General features: G+C 41.2%; 1 protein-coding gene across 1 annotated transcript; it reads right to left on the bottom strand.

Moving 5' to 3' along the window:
- Positions 1-217: 217 nt before the first annotated feature.
- On the bottom strand, positions 218-21433 carry LOC120020692 (myosin heavy chain, fast skeletal muscle-like). Its single transcript, XM_038964399.1, has 39 exons — positions 21218-21433; positions 20742-20876; positions 20378-20534; positions 20139-20166; positions 19829-19937; positions 19627-19719; positions 18679-18739; positions 18373-18471; positions 17923-18026; positions 17393-17531; positions 14118-14236; positions 13810-13959; positions 13550-13720; positions 13018-13321; positions 11697-11761; positions 11516-11603; positions 11282-11399; positions 11004-11127; positions 10078-10214; positions 9411-9666; positions 8988-9230; positions 8468-8644; positions 8224-8369; positions 7989-8079; positions 7328-7717; positions 7080-7206; positions 5965-6083; positions 5615-5811; positions 5315-5498; positions 5016-5181; positions 4129-4253; positions 3494-3802; positions 3097-3300; positions 2864-2989; positions 2545-2715; positions 2331-2435; positions 2140-2235; positions 553-684; positions 218-238 (listed from the first exon to the last, which is right to left on the bottom strand). Exons 1-39 carry the CDS (start codon positions 21431-21433, stop codon positions 218-220), a joined length of 5802 nt encoding a protein of 1933 aa, XP_038820327.1.
- Between the last annotated feature and the right edge of the window lie 737 nt (positions 21434-22170).

The following is a 22170-nucleotide window of genomic DNA, read 5'->3' on the forward strand; positions in this document are numbered from 1 at the left end:
CTAAGTCGTTTGAACGAGCATTCCAATAGTGTTTTGTTTTTCTTCTCCAAAGTCACAAAAGTGTAAATGTAGGCTTACATGTGTTAGTTGAGTAATGAGTCCACAGTCACAAAAGAGAGTATGTAGGCCGACACGTTTTTAATCAAAGTTAAACATTTTCACCATGAAAATCATATTTTATGCAACACGGGAAAATGATGTAAGACTTTGGTCTTGTTTATTCAGCAACTTCTTTGCCCTGTAAGAAGAAAGAAAATAATGGATGAGTATTTATAATGAACATGCAAAATATATGAATATATGTACAGTTAGAAATAATGTAATGGATGAAGCATTAAATGCTCAGTGCTGAGCTTTGATTTTCATTTTTGAAGTACCATCTTAGTTTGAATTCATCTATTTCTACCTGAAATGTGCTTCTTAGAGATCTTAAATACATTTTAGTGAGTGTAAAAGGTCAGTATTGACCTCTGAGAAGACTATATCATAGGTGGTGTGGTTGTGGCCATATCTGAACATGAGTCAGGTATAGGTTTAGCAGCAGCTCCGTACCTTTCCAGTGTCGCGGGTCTTGGCTCTGAGCTTGTTGACTTGAGACTCAGCGATGTCAGCACGCTCCTCAGCCTCCTCCAGCTCATGCTGAACCTTCCTGAACTTAGACATGTGGCTGTTGGCTTGTTCCTCCTGGGTGAGGAAAAGAGAGGGAGAGTGTAAAATCAGCATTCAATGTTCGAAGCTTCAGGTAGCAAATTAATATAATTTTTTCTTCAGGTACTTTTTGTTGTTGACATATTTAGGATAAATAATCCAGCAGAGAGAATGAGTGGTGAAATGGGGGATCAAACCACTGCTTCCAGGGGTATTCAGTTACAAATTCAAAATAAAACGGATTTAAATTAGTTTTTTGTCAACGATCTGCAAAACATACTCTGTAATATCAAGTAGAAGAACAAGTTAAAAAAACAACATTTGTATTAATAAAAAATAAAACTCTATATCAGGACTAGATAGGTATTCACCCGCCAAGGTCAATACATGATATAAACATCTTTAGCAGTGTCTTTATGGGTAAATCTCTGGATTGTGCAATATTTTCATAATTCTTCAAGATCCGTCGATTTGGATGTTGATCATTGCTAGACAGACATTTTTAAGTCTCGCCATCATTTTTCAAGCAGATATAAGTCAAAATCCTTCTCGTTAGCTACCCACAGTTAATACTGAGCCACAGATAGCCAAGCGGTTAAGAGCGTACGGCCAGTAATCGAAAGGTTGCTGGTTTGAAACCCCCTAGACGACTAGGTGAAAGTCTGCCAGTGTTCCCTTGAGCAAGGCACCTAACCCTAATTGCTCTGGATGAGTGTGTCTGTTTAAAGAATGTGTTTGTTGTGAGTAGTTGTATTTGTCTGTAAGCTATTTTATCTTCATTTACAGGCTGTTAAAAATGTTTTTTAGTTGAGTGTATCAACCGACGGCCTGTACAGGTTCGGAACGATAGACTCGTTTTTTGTTTTGCTTTTGTAGCCTCTTTTAGCGATCAATATGGCTGTAAGCAGAAGCCTGGCTTTGGCGTTTCTGTTTTACTCTACAAGTCAAAGTTTATCCCCCACTCCCGTTCCACCTACACCCGAAAGAAGTGGATGGCGAATGGGATGGAAATCTTTCCATTCACAGTGTGAATTTGGGCCTTGAACAACTTTAGCGACAACTGATATCACCGTTCCTCCTCTCCTTTCGTTTCTTTACTAGGCCACTCCGGAACATTCACTGTCTTCTTGGTAAGAAACTCCAGTGTAGATATGTCCTTGTTTAAGGTTATTGTCAGCTGAACGGTTAATTTGTCTCCCAGTGTCTGGTGAAAAGCAGACTGAATCTGTTTTTTCTCTAGGATTTTGTCTGTGTTTATGTACAATCCGTTTTTTTTCATCCTGAAAAACTCCCCAGTACTTTCCGATGAAAAGCATACCCGTAAAATGTTTATTCCTTTGCCATTTTTTTGGACCTATCTACCAATCAGTGCTCTTCTTTGCGAGGCATTGGTTAAAGCCTAAACTAAACTGTATGGATATTAAGTTTTGTAATATCTACAAGGAGAAAAAATAGGTTTACCAATGTATAATGACTAAGTATGTGACTCACCGCCTCCTCAGCCTGCCTCTTGTAGGCCTTGACTTTCATCTGCAGCTTATCTACCAGGTCCTGAAGTCTGGCAACGTTCTTCTTATCCTCCTCGGTCTGTGGGACAAGATCAAATAATCAATGCACCATAGTTTTATACACAAACCTGTCTGTGTTAGTGTCAAGTTTGGGAAGAAGGTACTTTCTCTTACCTGGTAGGTGAGCTCCTTGACTCTGCGCTCATACTTGCGGACTCCCTTGACTGCATCTACACCTCTTCTCTGCTCAGCCTCCACCTCATTCTCAAGCTCACGCACCTTTGTAAGAGAAAGTCATTACACAATGCTCCTGTGTATTTGTATGATTAAATACATTTCCAGCAGTCAGTCTTTCAATCCACCTTAATCCACCCTGCTGTTAACTCACCCTGGACTCCAGTTTCTGGAGCTGCTTCTTGCCTCCCTTCATGGCCAGGTTCTCAGCCTCATCCAGGCGGTGCTGCAGGTCCTTGACTGTGACCTCCAGGTTCTTCTTCATCCTCTCCAGGTGAGAGCTGGTGTCCTGCTCCTTCTTCAGCTCCTCAGCCATCATGGCCGCCTGAAATCGTAGTTTGTTTAAATTATGCACCAATTGGCACCAATCATAATGTCCCTCTGAGATCTTTGTTGTGGTAAACCATCCCAGCTACCATTGGCCCATGGATACAAATGAAGTGAATGTAATTGAATAGATCATATGGACTCACGTCAGTGATGGCCTTCTTGGCCTTCTCCTCTGCATTCCTGGCCTCCTGGACAATGTCTTCCACCTCTCCCTGCACCTGCACCAGGTCAGACTCCAGCTTCTTCTTGGAGTTCAGAAGGCTGGTGTTCTGGAGGAGGTAAAACCATTTTTTTGATTCTCAAGAGAACTTTCAAGTGACAAGGCAGAAATGGTATGCCTGGCTGAGTTTCATTCGAAATGGCTTTTGACCCATACCTGGGAGTGCAGCAGTCCAACACGCTCACTGGCGTCTACCAGCTCAGTCTCAGCCACTTTGCGGCCTCTCTCTGTCTGCTCCAGAGCAACTCTCAGCTCCTCGATTTCAGCCACCATCAGACCGTTCCTGCGCTCCACCATGGCTGCCTGCTCCTTCATATCATCTGCGGCACGAACAGCATCATCAAGGTGCAATTGGGCATCCTGGGGTTCACAATGACATGGGTTCATTAGGACTTGTGGAAGTAGAGGTGATTGGGTCATTGATATAAATGCTCCTTGGTAAGAATTTCCCCAATATCTCTGCCTTTCTACACTATATTAGTCAACTCTATGTATTTCTCTGTTCTATTATTTTCTACAGATTCACCAACAAATCTCTCCCCAGTCCCTTTACCTTGAGCTGTCCCTGAACGTTCCTCAGCTGTTTCTGGGCCTCAGCGGCCTGCCTGTTGGAGTGGCTCAGCTGGACCTCCATCTCGTTCAGGTCTCCCTCCATCTTCTTCTTCACCCTCAGGGCATCATTCCTGCTCCTGACCTCAGAGTCCAGGGTGCTCTGCATGGAGTCCATCATCCTCTGGCTGTTCCTCTTGATCTGCTCCATCTCCTCGTCCTTCTCAGCCAGCTTCCTGTCCACCTCACCCTTGATCTGGTTCAGCTCCAGCTGCACTCTCAGAATCTTGGATTCCTCGTGCTCCAGTGTTCCCTGGACAAAGAGAAGCAGTCAGGCGAATTGTGTTCAATACATTTGGATGTGTATAACACAAGGAATTAAATATATATGACTACAATAAACACCAATACAGGGATCGTGGGTCTGTAGCTGGAGTTGGCTAGTGTACCACTTTAGTTGTATTGTTTGTATATCATATTTTACATTTGTGTGACTGTCCTTCTCTATCAGTGTTTTGTTATTTGTTGTGTTTTGTGTTTTTTGTGGACCCCAGGAAGAGTAGCTGATGCTTCTGCATCCAAATAATACAAATGATCAAATTAACACTGCTTATCCCATCAAACAGCTGTAGTTTGTACCTCAGCCTCCTCCAGAGCGGTCTGGATCTCAGACTTCTCTGTCTCCACGGTCTTCTTGGCCTTCTCCAGCTCATGGATGCTCTTGCCAGTCTCTCCGATCTGCTCAGTCAGGTCACCAATCTCCTCTGCACACAAACACAGGAGCAGTTTAGACTTGGGAGATTTTCAGTGGGTATTGCCAATACACTGAAGTTGACAGTGAATTATAAAAATTATTGGGGCCGAGTTCTCTGCCATCCAGGACCTCTATACCAGCCGGTGTCAGGGAAGGCCCCAAAAAGTGTCAAAGACTCCAGCCACCCAATTCATAGACTGTTCTCTCTGCTACCTCACGGCAAGCGGTAACGATGCAGCAAGTCAGGAACAGACAGGACCCTGAACAGCTTCTACCCCCAAGCCATAAGACTGCTAAATAGTTAGTCTGGGTAGCTATTGGTTACTATGTAACTATCTGTCTCTTTTTGCATTAAATCACCACGTGTTGCTGTTACTGTTTGTCTATGATGTTGCCTAGTCACTTTATGCCTAACTGTATGTACGTATCTACCTCAATTACCTCGTACCCCTGCACATCGACTCGGTACTGGTATCTGTGTATATAGCCAAGTTATCGTTACTCATTGTGTATTTCTTCCTCGTGTTATTATTTCTCTATTTCCTTGTTTTCTCGCTGCATTGTTGGGAAGGGCCATAAGCACCTGTTGTTTACGAAGCATGTGATTTGATTTGATTCATGAATTAATCAGCACTTCATAGGGTCTTGCAAATATAATTGCCCCCACTTCTTTGGGTTGTTCAAAGGGATACCAATTATAAGTTGGAAAAAATGTAAATGTTAATTACACTAGTTAAACATGAGCCCAATAAAACTGCTGTCAAATGCTCACGTTGCAGGTTCTTGTTCTCTCTCTTCAGAGTCTCCAGATGATCCAGAGCCTCCTCGTAGGAGTTCTTCATCTTGAAGAGTTCAGTGCTCATAGAGCGAACCTCCTTCTGAGCTCCTTCCAGCTCAGCCTGTCCCTCCTCATACTTCTGCTTCCATTCTGCTAGAACCTGGGGAAATCAATGGGATTTTCATTAGGTCTTGATGAAGAGTTTGGAATCAGAAAAATGCTACAATTATGCTACAATAGATCATGTAGCAGACAGAAAATATCACTCTAGGTTGAGGATAATTCATTTTCACCTTGTCAAAGTTCCTCTGCTTCTTGTCGAGGTTGGCGGCCATTGCGTTGGCTCTCTCAACGTCAATCATGAGGTCCTCCACCTCTCCCTGCAGCCTCTGTTTGGTCTTCTCCAGGGAGGCGCACTTGGAGTTTGTCGCCTCAATGGTCTCCTCAGCCTCCTGCAGACGCTGGGCCAGTTTCTTTCTGTTGGACGACAGAGGGTTTACAAACATTACAAATCAACGTAAAAAGTTTTTAGAGCCCCCTACCACTCACTATTCACACCCTATATTTGAGTTTTGCTGTTCCGTGCGACTCACTTGGACTCCTCCAGCTCCTCTGTGCGCTGGATAGCATCAGTTTCATACTTAGTCCTCCACTGAGCCACCTCACAGTTTGCCTTGGACATGCCGCGTTGCAGCTCTGCCTTGGCCTCTTGCTCCTCCTCAAACTGCTCCCTCAGGAGGTCACAGTCATGGCGGGCAGACTGGACACCGTGGGCCAGTGCGTTTTTAGCCTTTGCGAGAGAAAGAGAGAAATACAAAGACTAAGGGAGATAGTAACACAAATGACAGTGGAAGTCTCTGAGGGTGGCCTAGTCACCGTCTATATCAGGGGTGGGCAATCATTTTGTCTCGAGGGCCACATTGGGATTTCAAAATTCCCTTACCTTGACCTCCTCTTCAATCTGCCTCTTCAGCTCCTCAACCTGCTGGGTGAAGGCCTGTTTGCCTCTGGTCAGCTGAGACACCAGGGATTCCTTCTCCTCCAGCTGGCGGCCAAACTCACCTGCAGGGACAGAGGGACATCTTGTTAATAGGGTCTTTGTTCTCTAAGATTGAACATGTATTTCAAGGTAACTGTCACGCCCTGGCCATAGAAAGGCTTTTATTCTCTATTTTTTATTCTATTTTGGTTAGGCCAGGGTGTGACTAGGATGGGCATTCTAGTTTCCTTATTTCTATGTTTTCTGTTTCTATGTTTTGGCCGGGTATGGTTCTCAATCAGGGACAGCTGTCTATCGTTGTCTCTGATTGGGAATCATACTTAGGCAGCCTGTTTTGCCACCTTAGTTGTGGGTAGTTGTCTGTGTTAGTGGCCTGTACTCAGCTTTGTTGGTTCTTGTTCTTGTTTTTGTTTGGCGACATTCATAAATAAATAGAAATGTACGCTCACCATGCTGAACCTTGGTCCTGTCATTTCCACCCTGACGTGACAGTAACGTAGGGCAATGTTAGGTGTTAAATAGTCAGGGTTTGGTAGGTTACTTTCTAAATGTAATCCATTACAGTTACTAGTTACCTGTCTAATTGTAATCAGTAACGTAACTTTTGGATTACCCAAATTCAGTAATGTAATCTGATTACTTTACGTTACTTTTGGATTACTATCCCATTAAGAGGAATTAGAAGCAGACAAAAAGCATCCATCAAACCCATTTGGTGTGTCATCATAGTGGTCTCTGACTATTGGTCAGACTCGCTCAGGTGGAACTAACAAACTTGCGAGAAAACAAAACGAAGTCAATGTGTTTTTTGCCAAACATAATGTCTGAATTTCAAAGTAATCAAATAAGTAATAATCTAGTTTTTCAAAAGTATTAGTAATCTGAATAAAATATTTTTTCTGATAATGTAACAAAGTGCTTGAAAGAGCGATCATTACAGTTTAAGTCAGAACAGTAGAAACTATGTGGACTGGACTACATGGATACAGCCCCCAATACATGTTATTGTGTTTTACTGAACAAAGAATTGGTTTGTTGTTCATTGTTGATGATGGTACCATTTTCTGTCAGGAGTCTGGCCCTCTGTCCACTGATGTCGTTGATCTGGCGAACATTCTCATCATTCTTAGTCTTGATCTCACTCAGCTGGTCCTCAAGAGTACGGCACATCTTCTCCAGATTGCCCTGTTAGTGAAACATGTTCCATCATTACTTTATATATGGGACTTCTGTCAACTTCAGTTCACTTGAATGGTAATGTAGTTGACTCTCCTCAACACTGCTTGATCAAACCATCACTACTCACCTTAGCCTTGGCGACGGCCTCCATGTTGCTGGAGAGGTCATCAATCTCCATCTTGTACTCACTCTTCTCCTTCTCCAGCTTCTGCTTGACGCGCTGCAGGTTGTCGATCTGCTCCCCGAGCTCAGCCACACTGTCGGCCTGCTTTTTGCGCAGAGCGGCGGCTGTGGACTCATGCTGCAGGGTGGACTCTTCAAGATCACGACGCAGCTTCTGGAACTCAGCCTCGCGCTTCTTGTTCATCTCAATCTGAGCAGCAGTGGCGCCTCCGGCCTCCTCCAGCCTCTCGCTGATCTCCTCAAGTTCCCTGGAGAGATCGGCCCTCTGCTTCTCAACCTTGGCCCTGGCAGCACGCTCAGCTTCAATTTCCTCCTCCAGCTCCTCAATACGGGCCTAGAACAGGGGGCAGGAGCACGGTTGATGAATACTACAATACATAAAACAATAATAGTATACGTTTTTAAAAATGTGTTCATACAAAATCAGTTACACTAATATATTCAGTAGATGGTGTCCCATGCTGGAACCAAAACCACAACGGTAAGAAACCACATCTTCCAATCTACTGACCCACCAGCAAAAAATGTGTGCTACCAGAATATTTTGGGGGGAAATGTTTCAGGTATGTGCTTTCCTGCACTGGAGCTGAGGTCCTGTACTGTACCTGGAGTTCCTTGATCTTCTTCTGTAGCTGAGCTCCCAGAGACTGCTCATCCTCAATCTTACTGAGGAGCTGGGATGTCTCAAACTCCTTCCTAAGAAACACAAACACGTCGATTGCAAAGTTGGTTTAAGTTCGATAGAGTAAAGAGAGAGTATCATGTAAATTCTAATTCATAATTACAATAATTAGTCAAGAACAACCATTATTGTCAATATGGCAGGTATTGTTTGCTTACTTCTTGATTTTCTCATCAGACTGCTGCTTGTCATTCTCCAGGTCCATTATGGACTCCTGGGCCAGTTTCAGATCTCCCTCCAGCTTTCTCTTTGCTCTCTCAAGGTCCATACGGACCTTCTTCTCTTGCTCCAGAGATCCCTCAAGCTACAACATAAAAATAGACATGTATTGTTCAAATCTAAACAACAGAAGATAATAACATCTTACATACTATCACGGCCAAAATGTCAAACTCCACTCACGTCGTCCACTTGCTGTTCCAGCTTGGTCTTGGCCTTGGTCAGAGTGTTGACTTTGTCCTCCTCTGACTGCAGGTCGTCCAGTGTCTGCTGGTGGGCCTCTTGGAGGGCTTTCTTCTCCTTGGTCAGCTTGACAACGCTCTCATCCAAAGACGCCATCTCTTCTGTCAGGTTTTTAACCTGAAAACGACCACAACAAAATGTGTCTTTGTTCACTTCACCATAAAGGGGAGATTTAGTTTCATATGTTTTGCATTCATTTAATTCAGATTAGAAATGTGTCAACAAGTACTGTTCTATAGATTCAACACTAGGTGGCAGTGTACTCCATGCCAGTGTACTGAATGGAAGTTATAAACGAGGGGCAGCTGAACATACAATGAATGTGGGGAGTACCACTATTCTACTATTTTGTGTCTTCATATTTCCTGCACCCACAATGCATCTGGAATTCCATTTCTGTTGAGCTATGTTTTGAGTTGATTATGGTTTGGGTTAGACTGTCTATTGTAAGACACAAGACCTTGTTTTCAGTGGCATGCTTCTCCTTCTCCACTTTGGCCAGGGTGAGCTCCAGGTCATCAATGTCCTTCTTCAGCTCAGAACACTCATCCTCCAGCTTCCTCTTCTTGGCAGTCAACTCAGCATTCATCTCCTCCTCATCCTCCAGCCTCTCTGTCGTCTCTTTGAGTTTGGCCTCCAGCTGGATCTTGCTCTTGATGAGCCCCTCACACCTTTCCTCAGCATCGTTCAGATTCTCTGATTCCTGATTTCAGAACAGGAGAAAAATCATCCTCCTCACTTTGTTTATCAAAATATAGATTTGATTTAGTCAAAAAAAGTCTAAACAAATCAATATAAATAATTAAAGAATAATTAAATGTGTGCTCGTTTGTGTATTCATGTGTATGAAAATATGATCTTATGAGGATCATTTCTCACTCACAGATGCAACTTGGAGTGCCAGGTCGTTCTTCTCTTGCAGCATGGACACCATCTTCTCCTCCAACTCCTTCTTCTTGGCAAGCGCCTTGGCCAGGTCTGTCTTCATCTTGTCGAAGTTCTCCTTCATGTTGGCCAGCTCCTTCTCAGTCTCAGCGCTCTTCAGCAGGGGCTTGATCTTGAAGTACACCTTCATCCATGGCCAGGTTTTCACATTCATGAATGAACGGATGTTGTACTGGACGGTGAAGATGGCATCTCTGGTCGACAGAGAGGATAGAGTGGCATGGTGAGTGACATGCTTAAAGCTACATTCTGGGATTTGAAGAATAACCCCCCGCCCCCCCAACACTTTGTGTATACAGCTGAGGAACGGAGCTAAGAAAATGGAACAACTCTTAAAATCATAGACAGAGTTCTAGATGCAAGGACTGACAGGTCATGCTTAAATCAGGAGGCATTTTATGTTATTTAAGAATGAATGGGTAAATATCACCAATATAAATGACAACTGAACAGCTTTGCCAAATCCCAAACTGCAGAACTAATAGAGCATTATAAGACCTACTTTCTCTTTCTGATCAACTCACAGCATTTACAGTATGTGATCATCATGCATTACATACAGCAGGTCCACAGAAAGCTTTGCCAAGATGTCTACTCTTCCTCACCTCCTCTCCATCATCTTGGTGAACTCTTTTCTCATGAGGAATCCACGGCTGAGAGCCTGGACCATGCCGACCAGAACAGCCAGCTTCTCATCTCTCATCTCCTCCAAGACACCCAGCAGACCGGCTTTGAAGAACACCTGAGACACAGGTAAACATGGCCGTTGGAACCACAGTCAGATGGTGACAGATAGAAATGGTTGGATCAAAACAGGGGAACAACACCACTAGATTCATTTGAACATAAACATTGCAATGCTAACAAACAAACCATAGGAGAGCTTGTTTAAAAGTTGTAAGTTCTTGCAGAGTTGTAGATGAATAATGTACACAGATACAGATAACTGAAGCCATACCACTCTAACACAATGCACATGATAATGAGTTGAGTTTATATACTTGTATGAATTTGAAGAAAACAATTGTTCAATGTTTTTCCACCTTTTTCATAAGTTTAAAGGTCAATCAGCAGTTGAAGCATTAACAAAGTTTCCTCCCTGCCCCTTTTTCAGTTAAAAAGAAAAGGATGGGGCTGGAGATATGTAACCACTCTCAAATAGACAGAGCTATGGATGCAAGGACTGACCATGCTATTACATGATAGGTTGAACCAAGTTTTGAGGCTATACAGTGTTAGTTTACATTTATTTAGTTTACAAACCATTGGAGTAAAACAAGCATATACTTTGGGTTCTACAGCTGAACTAAGCTCATGAGGCATTTATAAGTTATATTCTTCCAGAATCAATGGGTACAAATCATTAATGTATCATTCAGAAAATGGATGCAACTGCAGATTGACCCTTTAAATGAAGAAGAAGGAATGAAAGGATGGATAAACCTACTGGACAGATGTTGAATGGTTCATGTTTAAATCATCATTGAAGTTGTGGTTGGATGTCAGCTTTTGCTGGGGGTATTTGACTGACCTTGGTGTGTCCAAACTTGTAATCGTCGTGATTTATATCAATGGACCCAAGCAACTTCTCAGAAGCCTTCTTGTTGTCAATGAACTGGCCCTCTGGGATGACACTGGCATTCAGTACTTTGTACCTGAATGAGGAGACATTGTTATCATATTTCAAGTTGTAATAGGTTGGTTATATTACATAAAAGCTAAGCCTATTCTGATGCTGGGAAAACCCGTGGAGAATTGTGTGTGTGTGTGTGTGTGTGTAGGTTGTGTGTGTGTGTGTTGTGTGTGTACCTCTGCTTGAAGTCAGCATAGATGATTCTGCTGGGGAAGCCCTTTCTGCAGATTCTGATCCCCTCCAGAACACCATTACACCTGAGCTGGTGGATAACCAGGAAGTTCTCCATCAGACCTGGAAAAACAAACCAAGTCTCTTTAATACTTATTAACAGACTAAAGGATTGGGCTTGGTAAGGTTACTCATACTCTATAGATAAGATGTAATATTCAAGTCAATATTTCTTGTACCTGGAGTCTTTGACTCGTTGGGGATCAGGCAGCGTACAAAGTGAGGATGAGTGCTCCTCAAGTTGGTCATCAGCTTTTGTAAGTTCTCCTGTAAGAGGGTTACAAACCATTTTCTCAGAAATCATTTATGATAATCAATGCACCTTTTGGAGGACTGAATATAGACATTTCAATAGCTCACCCTGAACTGGGAGGACACAGTCTGCATGGAACCACCCTTCTTCTTGCCTCCTTTCTTGGTTGTATCTGTTCAAATGTGGATAAGTTAAAGATCATTAGAAATGAGATAATCAAATGCAAATGCTGCCAATGAGACTGTGCAAAATTACACCTATTGAATGAGTAAATTATCCCAGTGAATAACCCTGATAAATTGTGATACATTCAAAGAATTTAAAGCATTGGTCACCAACAGGTCGATCGGGATTTTGAACCGTTTCATGTCTGAAGGTAGAGAGCAAATCAACTACACGTATAGGCCTACCGCTGGCCAATCAGATAGCTCAGATCCCCGTGCATTTACAGTTTCCTCGCACCATAGATTGTAAAAAGAAGAATCAGATGCACAACAGAGTTGATACTTTGAGATGTAAAAACCATTGATACCATGACTATAGAGAGACTCAACGAATACAGCAGAGAGATGCTGTTTTTATGAGTTAGTTCATGTTTAAGTTGTTATTCAACACTTTGTTCAACACTTTTATGAGACATAAAATGCGCGTTCACCCTACTTCCACTCGTGCTACAACCAGCACTGCAGCTGTAATGAATGAGTACAACCAGCACTGCAGCTGTAATGAATGAGTAGAGCAAAGTGTTCTGATACACTTGTGTCTTATTTAATATCGAGGAATATTTCACTTTCTCTGGTGACAACAGTAACAACATGAATTGGTGCATGAGGCAGAAATAATGCAGTGCGACTTGAGTTTCACCATCAGCTGGAAGACTGTGTCCCCTTTTCTCTTTACGGAGGAAGGGAGAGCGGAGGGACAGTGAGTCGGGGGAGAGGCAGCATCACCTCTGCTCCCTCCCTCCCCTCAGACTGACTATCAGATGCAGGCCGTCAGTCCAGTAAAAAAAAAGGAAACTATTATGCTCACTCAGCTGTGGATCACAAGTAATACGACAAATGATCTGTGTTACCAGTGTGATCATATACCCATTTTCTTTATATATATATAATTTCAAAATGGTCTGAGAAGAATCACATTGGCAGGGCAATTCCAGTATAACCTGTATACAGTGATACTATATTGGGCCTATAGCCGACTGAACAAACCTCATTGCTACAGATCTGTTTTTAATTGATGAATGTTGCATAGGCTTGTGTTTTCTAAGTCATTTAAAAAACATCTCAGCAGGATATCTTGGCCTGCATTTTGACTCAGAAAGTGATCTTGACTCTGAAAAGGTTGGTGGCCACTGCTCTAAAGACAATGTGGGTCTGAATTGTAACTATCGCTTAATTTAATCTTTTGACTTGATGCTGGTCTTACCCTCAGGTGGTGCAGCGGGATACAGTGCAGCCAACAGTTTGACTGAGGACTTCCCGTACATCTGAATAACTGAGTCGTTCAGGGGGTCCTTGTTCTTCTCCAGCCAGCCAGTGATGTTGTAGTCCACAGTGCCGGCGTAGTGCACCAGGGAGAAGTGGGCCTCTGCCTTGCCTTTGGCAGGCTTGGGCTTCTCATATGCCTTGGTTTTGCCAAGATGCTGGTCGTTCAGCTTGTTCTTGAAGGTAGTGTCTGAAGCCTTGGGGAACATGCACTCCTCTTCAAGGATGGAGAAGATGCCCAATGGCTTTACAAAAAGAGATGGATATCAAATGAGTGATTTTTACATTTAGGATCACATTTATTCCTTTAGCAAACATCATTTTATAGGATTACATTCATTTAGGGGGACATCATAGGAAACATATTGAGTTCTCAACAGTCAGATATGTTGTACCATTATGATAATATCTATCAATGCGCTCCCTATGAGCTTTGCTGTTGTGGTCCAGTATAATCCTTACAGACAACTGACCTTCTCAATAAGCTCAATGCAGGCAGCCAAGTCCATGCCGAAGTCAATGAAGGCCCAGACGATTCCCTCCTTCTTGTACTCCTCTTGTTCCAGGACGAACATGGTGTGGTTGAAAAACTGTTGCAGTTTCTCATTGGTGAAGTTGATGCACAGCTGCTCCATGCTGTTGTACTGTTGATGGAATTTCAGAAGGGATCATTTCATCAGACTGTAATCCCTCTCAATCACAACTAATTGTCTTGTTCTGGTCTCAGACTCACATCAAAGATCTCAAATCCGGCAATATCGAGCACACCGATATAGAACTGCCTTGGATTCTTGGTGTCCAACATCTCGTTGATACGGATGACCATCCACAAGAACATCCTCTCGTAGATGGACTTGGCCAAAGCCATGACTGCATTATAAACCTGCAAAGATAATACCTCAAATTAATACATGAGGTACTGACCATGTCCAGTGATAAGGTTGGGAAAAACAACAGAAGTATTTTTAAAAAGCAATGTAATTGTCCCCAAAATAATTCAGGTAGTTAGAAAATGTGTGATGCTGTGTTTAACCGCCTTACCTGAGGCACAGTCTGTCCCTTGGTCACGTACTCGTTACCGACCTTCACTCTGGGGTAGCACAGACACTTCAACAACTCAGCTGAGTTCAGGCCCAGCAGGTAGCCGATTTTATCAGCCACTGGAGAGAAAACCAACAACGGATCGCTTGATTCTGATGTCTTTTATAGGTTAAGTTTTCATTTTCACCCACATCCATTATTCAAATCATTTCTGGAGGTTGGAATTTGGTCTCAAATGTATATCCTGCCTGACTTTCATGTGGCACCGCCTGTCTTGGTCGTTTCCCTGTAAAAGGACCAATGAGCACCAACTCGGGAAGTTCATAGGAGGATGTCAAATTGGTTGTCAAATGAAAGCTAAGAGTCTATCTTTTTCTAGAAATAAAGGAATATATATATATATATGTATATATATATATATATATGTTTTACCATTTGCCATCCTGAAAATGAGGAATAAGCAAACGCTTTGATTTCTGGTCAAACAGATGGACAAGTTGTCATGTAAAACAGCTGGCAGGAAAAGTCTTAAAAGGTATTAGAAATACAACTAATATTTTAGATTTTGTTTTGGAGAAATGTTTCTGCCTTCTGTAAGTTTCAAAAACATTGCCTTGTGCTTTAAAATTCTGTTACCTCATGAGGAGGGAGAACAAAGAAACTTTACAGAATTAACAAGTTAAGGTAGACCTACCAATTAGTTAGTGTTTTTACTCATGTCAATTTTGTTTATGAATTATTAATCAGTAACAGAATTTCTTGAATGAAATTGAATTGGCTACAATGGAAAATCATAGTAGTCATAAACCACAGTTAGGTTCACAAGTTTGTACAATACAGTAGTGTATAGTTCAGTACAGTAGTGTTTAGTTCAGTACAGTAGTGTATAGTTCAGTACAGTAGTGTATAGTTCAGTTCAGTAGTGTATAGTTCAGTACAGTAGTGTATAGTACAGTACAGTAGTGTATAGTTCAGTACAGTAGTGTATAGTTCAGTTCAGTAGTGTATAGTACAGTACAGTAGTGTATAGTACAGTACAGTAGTGTATAGTACAGTACAGTAGTGTATAGTACAGTACAGTAGTGTATAGTACAGTACAGTAGTGTATAGTACAGTACAGTAGTGTATAGTACAGTAGTGTATAGTACAGTAGTGTATAGTACAGTACAGTAGTGTATAGTTCAGTACAGTAGTGTATAGTTCAGTACAGTAGTGTATAGTTCAGTAGTGTATAGTACAGTACAGTAGTGTATAGTTCAGTACAGTAGTGTATAGTTCAGTACAGTAGTGTATAGTTCAGTAGTGTATAGTACAGTACAGTAGTGTATAGTTCAGTACAGTAGTGTATAGTTCAGTACAGTAGTGTATAGTTCAGTAGTGTATAGTACAGTACAGTAGTGTATAGTTCAGTACAGTAGTGTATAGTACAGTAGTGTATAGTACAGTACAGTAGTATATAGTTCAGTACAGTAGTGTATAGTACAGTACAGTAGTGTATAGTTCAGTACAGTAGTGTATAGTACAGTACAGTAGTGTATAGTACAGTACAGTAGTGTATAGTTCAGTACAGTAGTATATAGTTCAGTACAGTAGTGTATAGTACAGTACAGTAGTGTATAGTTCAGTACAGTAGTGTATAGTTCAGTACAGTAGTGTATAGTTCAGTACAGTAGTGTATAGTACAGTACAGTAGTGTATAGTACAGTACAGTAGTGTATAGTACAGTACAGTAGTGTATAGTTCAGTACAGTAGTGTATAGTACAGTACAGTAGTGTATAGTTCAGTACAGTAGTGTATAGTTCAGTACAGTAGTGTATAGTACAGTACAGTAGTGTATAGTACAGTAGTGTATAGTACAGTACAGTAGTGTATAGTACAGTACAGTAGTGTATAGTACAGTACAGTAGTGTATAGTTCAGTACAGTAGTGTATAGTTCAGTACAGTAGTGTATAGTACAGTAGTGTATAGTACAGTACAGTAGTGTATAGTACAGTACAGTAGTGTATAGTACAGTACAGTAGTGTATAGTACAGTACAGTAGTGTATAGTACAGTACAGTAGTGTATAGTTCAGTACAGTAGTGTATAGTACAGTACAGTAGTGTATAGTTCAGTACAGTAGTGTATAGTTCAGTACAGTAGTGTATAGTACAGTAGTGTATAGTACAGTACAGTAGTGTATAGTACAGTACAGTAGTGTATAGTACAGTACAGTAGTGTATAGTACAGTACAGTAGTGTATATTTCAGTACAGTAGTGTATAGTTCAGTACAGTAGTGTATAGTACAGTAGTGTATAGTTCAGTACAGTAGTGTATAGTACAGTACAGTAGTGTATAGTACAGTACAGTAGTGTATAGTTCAGTACAGTACAAAGTTGAAAACACAAGTTGAGTACTCTATAATGTACTGTATTGTACTATACTGTATTGTATTGAACTATGCTCTACTTTGCTGTACTGTACGGAACTCTACTCTACTGTACTGAACTCTACTCTACTGTACTATATTGTGCTGTACTCTACTGAGCTCTGTGCTGTACTGTGATGTCCAAAGTCGTTATGTTCCCCTAACCCGACCACCCCTCCCCTAATTGGAGTAAACTAATGGACAACAACACTCAGGCTTCTACTTCCAGCTTATACATACTATATACATTTCATGGATATTTTACAATACTTATCTTTTGTTTGTTTTTAGTCCCATCCTTTAGCTTCCCTCCTATCTATCTCTGAACACCATCCACTTTCTATTTGACATATATTTTTAACTGTGCTGTGATGCGTCACAAAAGTACTGAACCTTTCTATTCTCAGAGTTTCTAAATATTGTAAATTAAAGATAAAATTTTTTGCTAATATTATTGATTTACTATGACTTTTCAAATCACCCAGCAGTGTTATTTGCCGACATCGTTGAATCTTAATTCAGAGCAGATATTTAAGAGTGTTTTTGAAAAAAGTGGACACAGAAAAAACTGAGGGAGATTTTACCAAAGTTCTTTTTTACCAAACTTTGCATCTGCACAGTTCTTCCTGTAAATCTGTTTTTGTTTGATGTTCAGTGTAAATTGTTGAAAGTGTTCATTGTACATAGAGTTTAATGGTTTGTTAAACTGTAAAATGTATGATTTTTGTTTGTCATACATTTTAAATGAAAAATCTCAACACAATTCCGTTAAAATGGAATTAACTTCTTACGTGTTGTATTTCTACGTTGGGGACTGGGAAAGGGACAAATGCTTTCCGTATCTTACGTCTATGAGTGGGACTCACCCTCTGTTCCATCTGACTCGGCCTGCTCCTCACGCTGCTTCTGCTTGAATTTCAAGTTGCCATGGTGCATTACAGCTCCTGTCAGCTTGTAGATGGCCATTTTCTCATCGTTAGAGAATCCCAGGATTGTAATGGCATCCTGGGATTAAAGAGGAAGTACAACAGTGAAGAACTGAACGGTAGTTTACTCAGTTACAGTTCTGTGTTCAGTCCAGAACAAATGGGATGGTTAGAATTAACTGGCTTCTCTGTTCCACATGATTGCTCTTGGCCAACACACTAGTATATGACAGCACAACATGAGTTTTACACAGTTCCACAGGGCACTTAGAGGCAGTCTCTTGTGGAAGTCTTACAGGTATGTGCCTCAAGGTGAAGTGTGAAGGCATGACGAGGGGCCTTGAAGCACATGCCTAACTAACACAAGGTGCCCAGTTGCTATCAAGCAGGATTTGCGCAATGCATTCAGTGTGTATTGTGGTCCTACCCATTCCATATCTAGAGTTTGGTTCACACTTTGTATCACTCACATCGGTGGCATCCAGCTCGACCTTGTCGTCGATGCTGGCCACACTGATCTGACCCTGGCTGATCATGGGGAAGTCGTAAGGGTTGGTGGTGATGAGCGTCATTTCTGTGGACAACAGAGAATGGCTTGTCAGTTAAATCTCTTAGAATTCTGCTGTCCTACCTTTACAGTATCTCTCCCTCCTTTACTCAATAGATGGACTCAAGGATACATGCAGTATATAATACATAGCATCAAAAGGGGGGGACTGAGGCTCCTGGACTAGTGCAGCACAGTGCATTACTTGATCTTTCCCATGAAAGACCTTGAAAGACTTGACCCATGTTTAGATGCCTTGTTACCTTGGATGTACTGATTATAATAATATTAAAAGTGTGGACTCGGAAACATTTGAATAAGTTCCACAGATGGAGGTGTGAATAATTTCACCTAAACCTGTACTTTGCCTTACCAACTAGCTCAGGTTTGTGGTTGGTCATCATCTGGTAGAAGATATGGTAGCCTCTCTCAGCAGGCAGCTGGAAGGCCACTCTGGACTTCTCTAGCAGGTCTGAGAGAGAGAGAGAGAGAGAGAGCGAGAGAGAGAGAGAGAGAGAGAGAGAGAGAGAGAGAGAGAGAGAGAGAGAGAGAGAGAGGGAGAGAGGGAGAGAAAAAGAGAGAGAGAACATAAGATAACATTACATTTGATGATTCAATCTCCAACAAATATTCTGTTTGATTTAAGGAAAGCATTGAGAAACACGGAAAACCAACTCACAGGTCTCAATATCAGCTTTAGCCAGTTTACCACCTTGGAAGTGAATCCTGATGAATTTACCCTGTAGTAGAGCATGGGGGATAGAAATAGGTCAACTAAATACATCTAGCATTTTACTTTGATAAACCCCTTGAAAAGTTACAGTTTGTTGAACATCTATTGACGAAACTATAGAGCACCACAGTATCAGTCATAATACCCATAAAACCTAGCGGTCAAATAGGGAAATGGTTCCAAACGTTTTTACACCATTCATTTCCCCAATAGTGGATTTTAGCGTGTAGTTAGCGTGTCGTTTTGATAACCGTGTAAGTCTATCTAAGACAAGGTGACTTTTAGCTAAATATATTTGCCTGTATTTACCCACAACAAATGAAATGCTAATTAACTGCTAATGTGGCTATCATAAAGAACTACAAATGCCATGATGATCTGGACGAGACTGCCTAATTTAGGCAAAGGTCAGAATCTCTGGATAAACTATCTAATGTTAGCTAAATTTATTAATGAATAAATTGGCTACATTTATTTAAATGGTACATTCTGTCTTGTATAAGTTATAAATCGACACAATAGCTGTTAGCGAAGGTGTCAGCTAGAGATGAAATGCAAGATCTTGCAGGGATTTGTAGTTGTTCATGATGTCTACTTTGATGCTAATTAGCATTTTGAAATCTGAGAGTAGATAGAGACAAATATATTGATAAAAGTCACCTTTTCTGATTTACATGGTTATCAAAACGTCACACCTGGGTAAGCCTACACGGAACACAAACCTTATTTTAACTGTTGCTAAAATCCCCGATTGGAGAAATAAATGGTGGAAAAACAATTGGAAGCATTTCCCTGTTTGACCGCTAGGTTATGGGTATTATGGCACCTATAGGGAACTTTTAAAATATGTTTTCCAATTGAAGGTCACTTCCACAGTATGCCCTTCATACTTACAAAGCGCGACGAGTTGTCGTTCCTCACTGTCTTGGCATTACCATAAGACTCCAGCAGAGGGTTAGCTGCAATGATCTGATCCTCAAGAGACCCCTGATTGAGACAAACACAAGTTGCTCAGAAACTATCAAACACTTGACTTAAAACAGGATTCACCGCTTGAAAGAAAGTTTACACAGAGCAACAAACTGAAATGTGTTACCTTCATTTTGCTGGGGTCTACTTCCTTCTTGACACCAGAAACTGCGATGGTGGCGAAGTACTGGATGACACGCTTGGTGTTGACAGTCTTTCCTGCACCGGATTCTCCGCTGGTTTATATAACAGAGAAAGATGGGTTTAGTCACATGTTTGAGTGTCAGATTGGCTTTCACTGAGAAATAGCTTTGAACCCAGTCATTACTACAGATAGCCTAATCCATTCATAATATCATGTATTTTATAACACCCAAGTCACACAATATATCAGAATAGAAACACTTTCTCAAGTGAAATGATAGAAAACAACTTACGTAATCAGGACGGACTGGTTCTCCTTATCTGGAACCAAAGACATGCTGCTTATTATAATCAATCAACATTAGGAGTATATCATTGTATTCATAAGCATCATCATGAATTACATTTTGGAATATTTTCCATTCAAGGATAGTGAAACGAGAGATTCCCAGCAGACTGTTCTAACTTAGACTAGAAGACAGTAGATTCCATCCATCCATCCATCCATCCATATCTCCATGAGAGCTCGTACCAATCATCATGAACTGGAAGGCGTTGTCAGAGACGGAGAAGATATGGGGTGGAGCCTCCATCCTCTTCTTCCCTCTGTAGGCGTTGACAACGACTTCGTCGTACACGGGGAGCCACTTGTAGGGGTTCACCGTGGCACAGAAGAGCCCAGAGTAGGTCTGGATGAAAGGGATCCAATTAGGCGATTAGCAAAGTCAGATTGACTTTTACCTGGATTTATGTGAGGATGTGGGTGTACTATGGTATACTAATGTGGGTCTACTGTATTGGTATGTTTTGGTTTCTACTGTTCATTTATGTGTAGTACTGTTTGTGTGTATTTATTAGGTTAATTTACAGTGTGTATGTTTATGCAGGTTTCTTACATAGATCATCCATGCTGCATAACGCTCTTTGAGGTTATACAACACAGAGGCTTCATTCAGGTAGGTCATCATGGCCATGTCCTCAATCTTGTCGTACTTCGGGGGGTTCATCTGGTAGATGTCTGCTTCTTTGAACTCTTTATCCTGAAACAGTCAGAAATATACATTACACACGGATCAAACTGGACATTACTCAATGCTTTTTGCTGATTAAAATACCCACATTTAATCAAACTACTTTGTTATCACCCACTGACAAATACATGGAGATTCTTGACTTGTCATTATCAATAATTCCATTACATTTTTAAATAGCAGCAATAAAAATGGTTTCTTTGAAGGTTATATTCTGCTTAAAAAAGAACAAAGAAATGCTTCTTGATCTATTTTTTGTTACTGATTTCATATTATCTTTTGGCATGTTTTTGACAATTTGGATAATTTTTTAACTTCAATACTTTTCAGATCAGACTCACCACTTTGGTGCCGTCAGCATTTGTGACTTTGACAGTACACTTTCCCTCTGTCCTGCCAGTGATCAAACCCTTAAGGTACAGCTCCTTGACGTCTGTCACATAGCAGGCGTTCTTTGAATCAAACGGCATGGCTTGTGCCTCCATCCTCTCCCTCTCGGGTTTACGAAGGTACAAGGCAGCCTTGCCGTAGATCTGCATCTCAGCGTCCGTACTCATGGTGACGGATCACTAGGAAAGAGATGAAACAAGAAACATGATTGACTCTGTGGTGCTTCCTCCACAGTCAACAGAGTGAGCGGTATCTCACACAGCATTTAAAAATAAACTTTTTATGTGAAGACAAACCATGTCTCACCTTTTTCCCCTCCTACAGTTGAATTTGTACGTCTTGGAGGATCCTGTGAAACATTAGGGTGTTGTGAATACACACAAGTCTGAAACCTTGTAATTTAGCCCCTGAAGGGTAAGAAACATTTTGAATGGCATCATTCAACTCCATCATTACAGCCGTGTCCAATTCAACTACAGGTCAACTGGTAACTTTCATTTTCCTACTTTACTGTGCATTCTGTCAAGTAGCCCTGACAATCCAGGTATATTCTAGACCACCACCTGAATTTACAAACACATGCAGGTGCAGCACTTTTGACCTTAAACGAAAGTGACAGATTTGAAGCAAAACACATTTAAAGTAAAATGTTACAAATTACATTTTAAATCAATGTCGATTGCATATTGTGAAATCTTATAAGACATGAAACACTTTTTAAATGATGAACTCAAACAGTGCAGTTAGCTACCGCCTCAGATGCTGAGCGCAAATATGAGACAAATGTAAAAATCTAAGGAGTCTTACCACAGAGGAAGAAGGTATCTGACTCACGGATACTGGGGCCTCAGCCTCCTTATATCTGGTTGGAAGTGCAAACCAAGCAGAAGTTAATTATGGACCA

Source organism: Salvelinus namaycush, chromosome 25 (assembly GCF_016432855.1).
Source record: "Salvelinus namaycush isolate Seneca chromosome 25, SaNama_1.0, whole genome shotgun sequence".
Taxonomy (NCBI): Eukaryota; Metazoa; Chordata; class Actinopteri; order Salmoniformes; family Salmonidae; genus Salvelinus; species Salvelinus namaycush.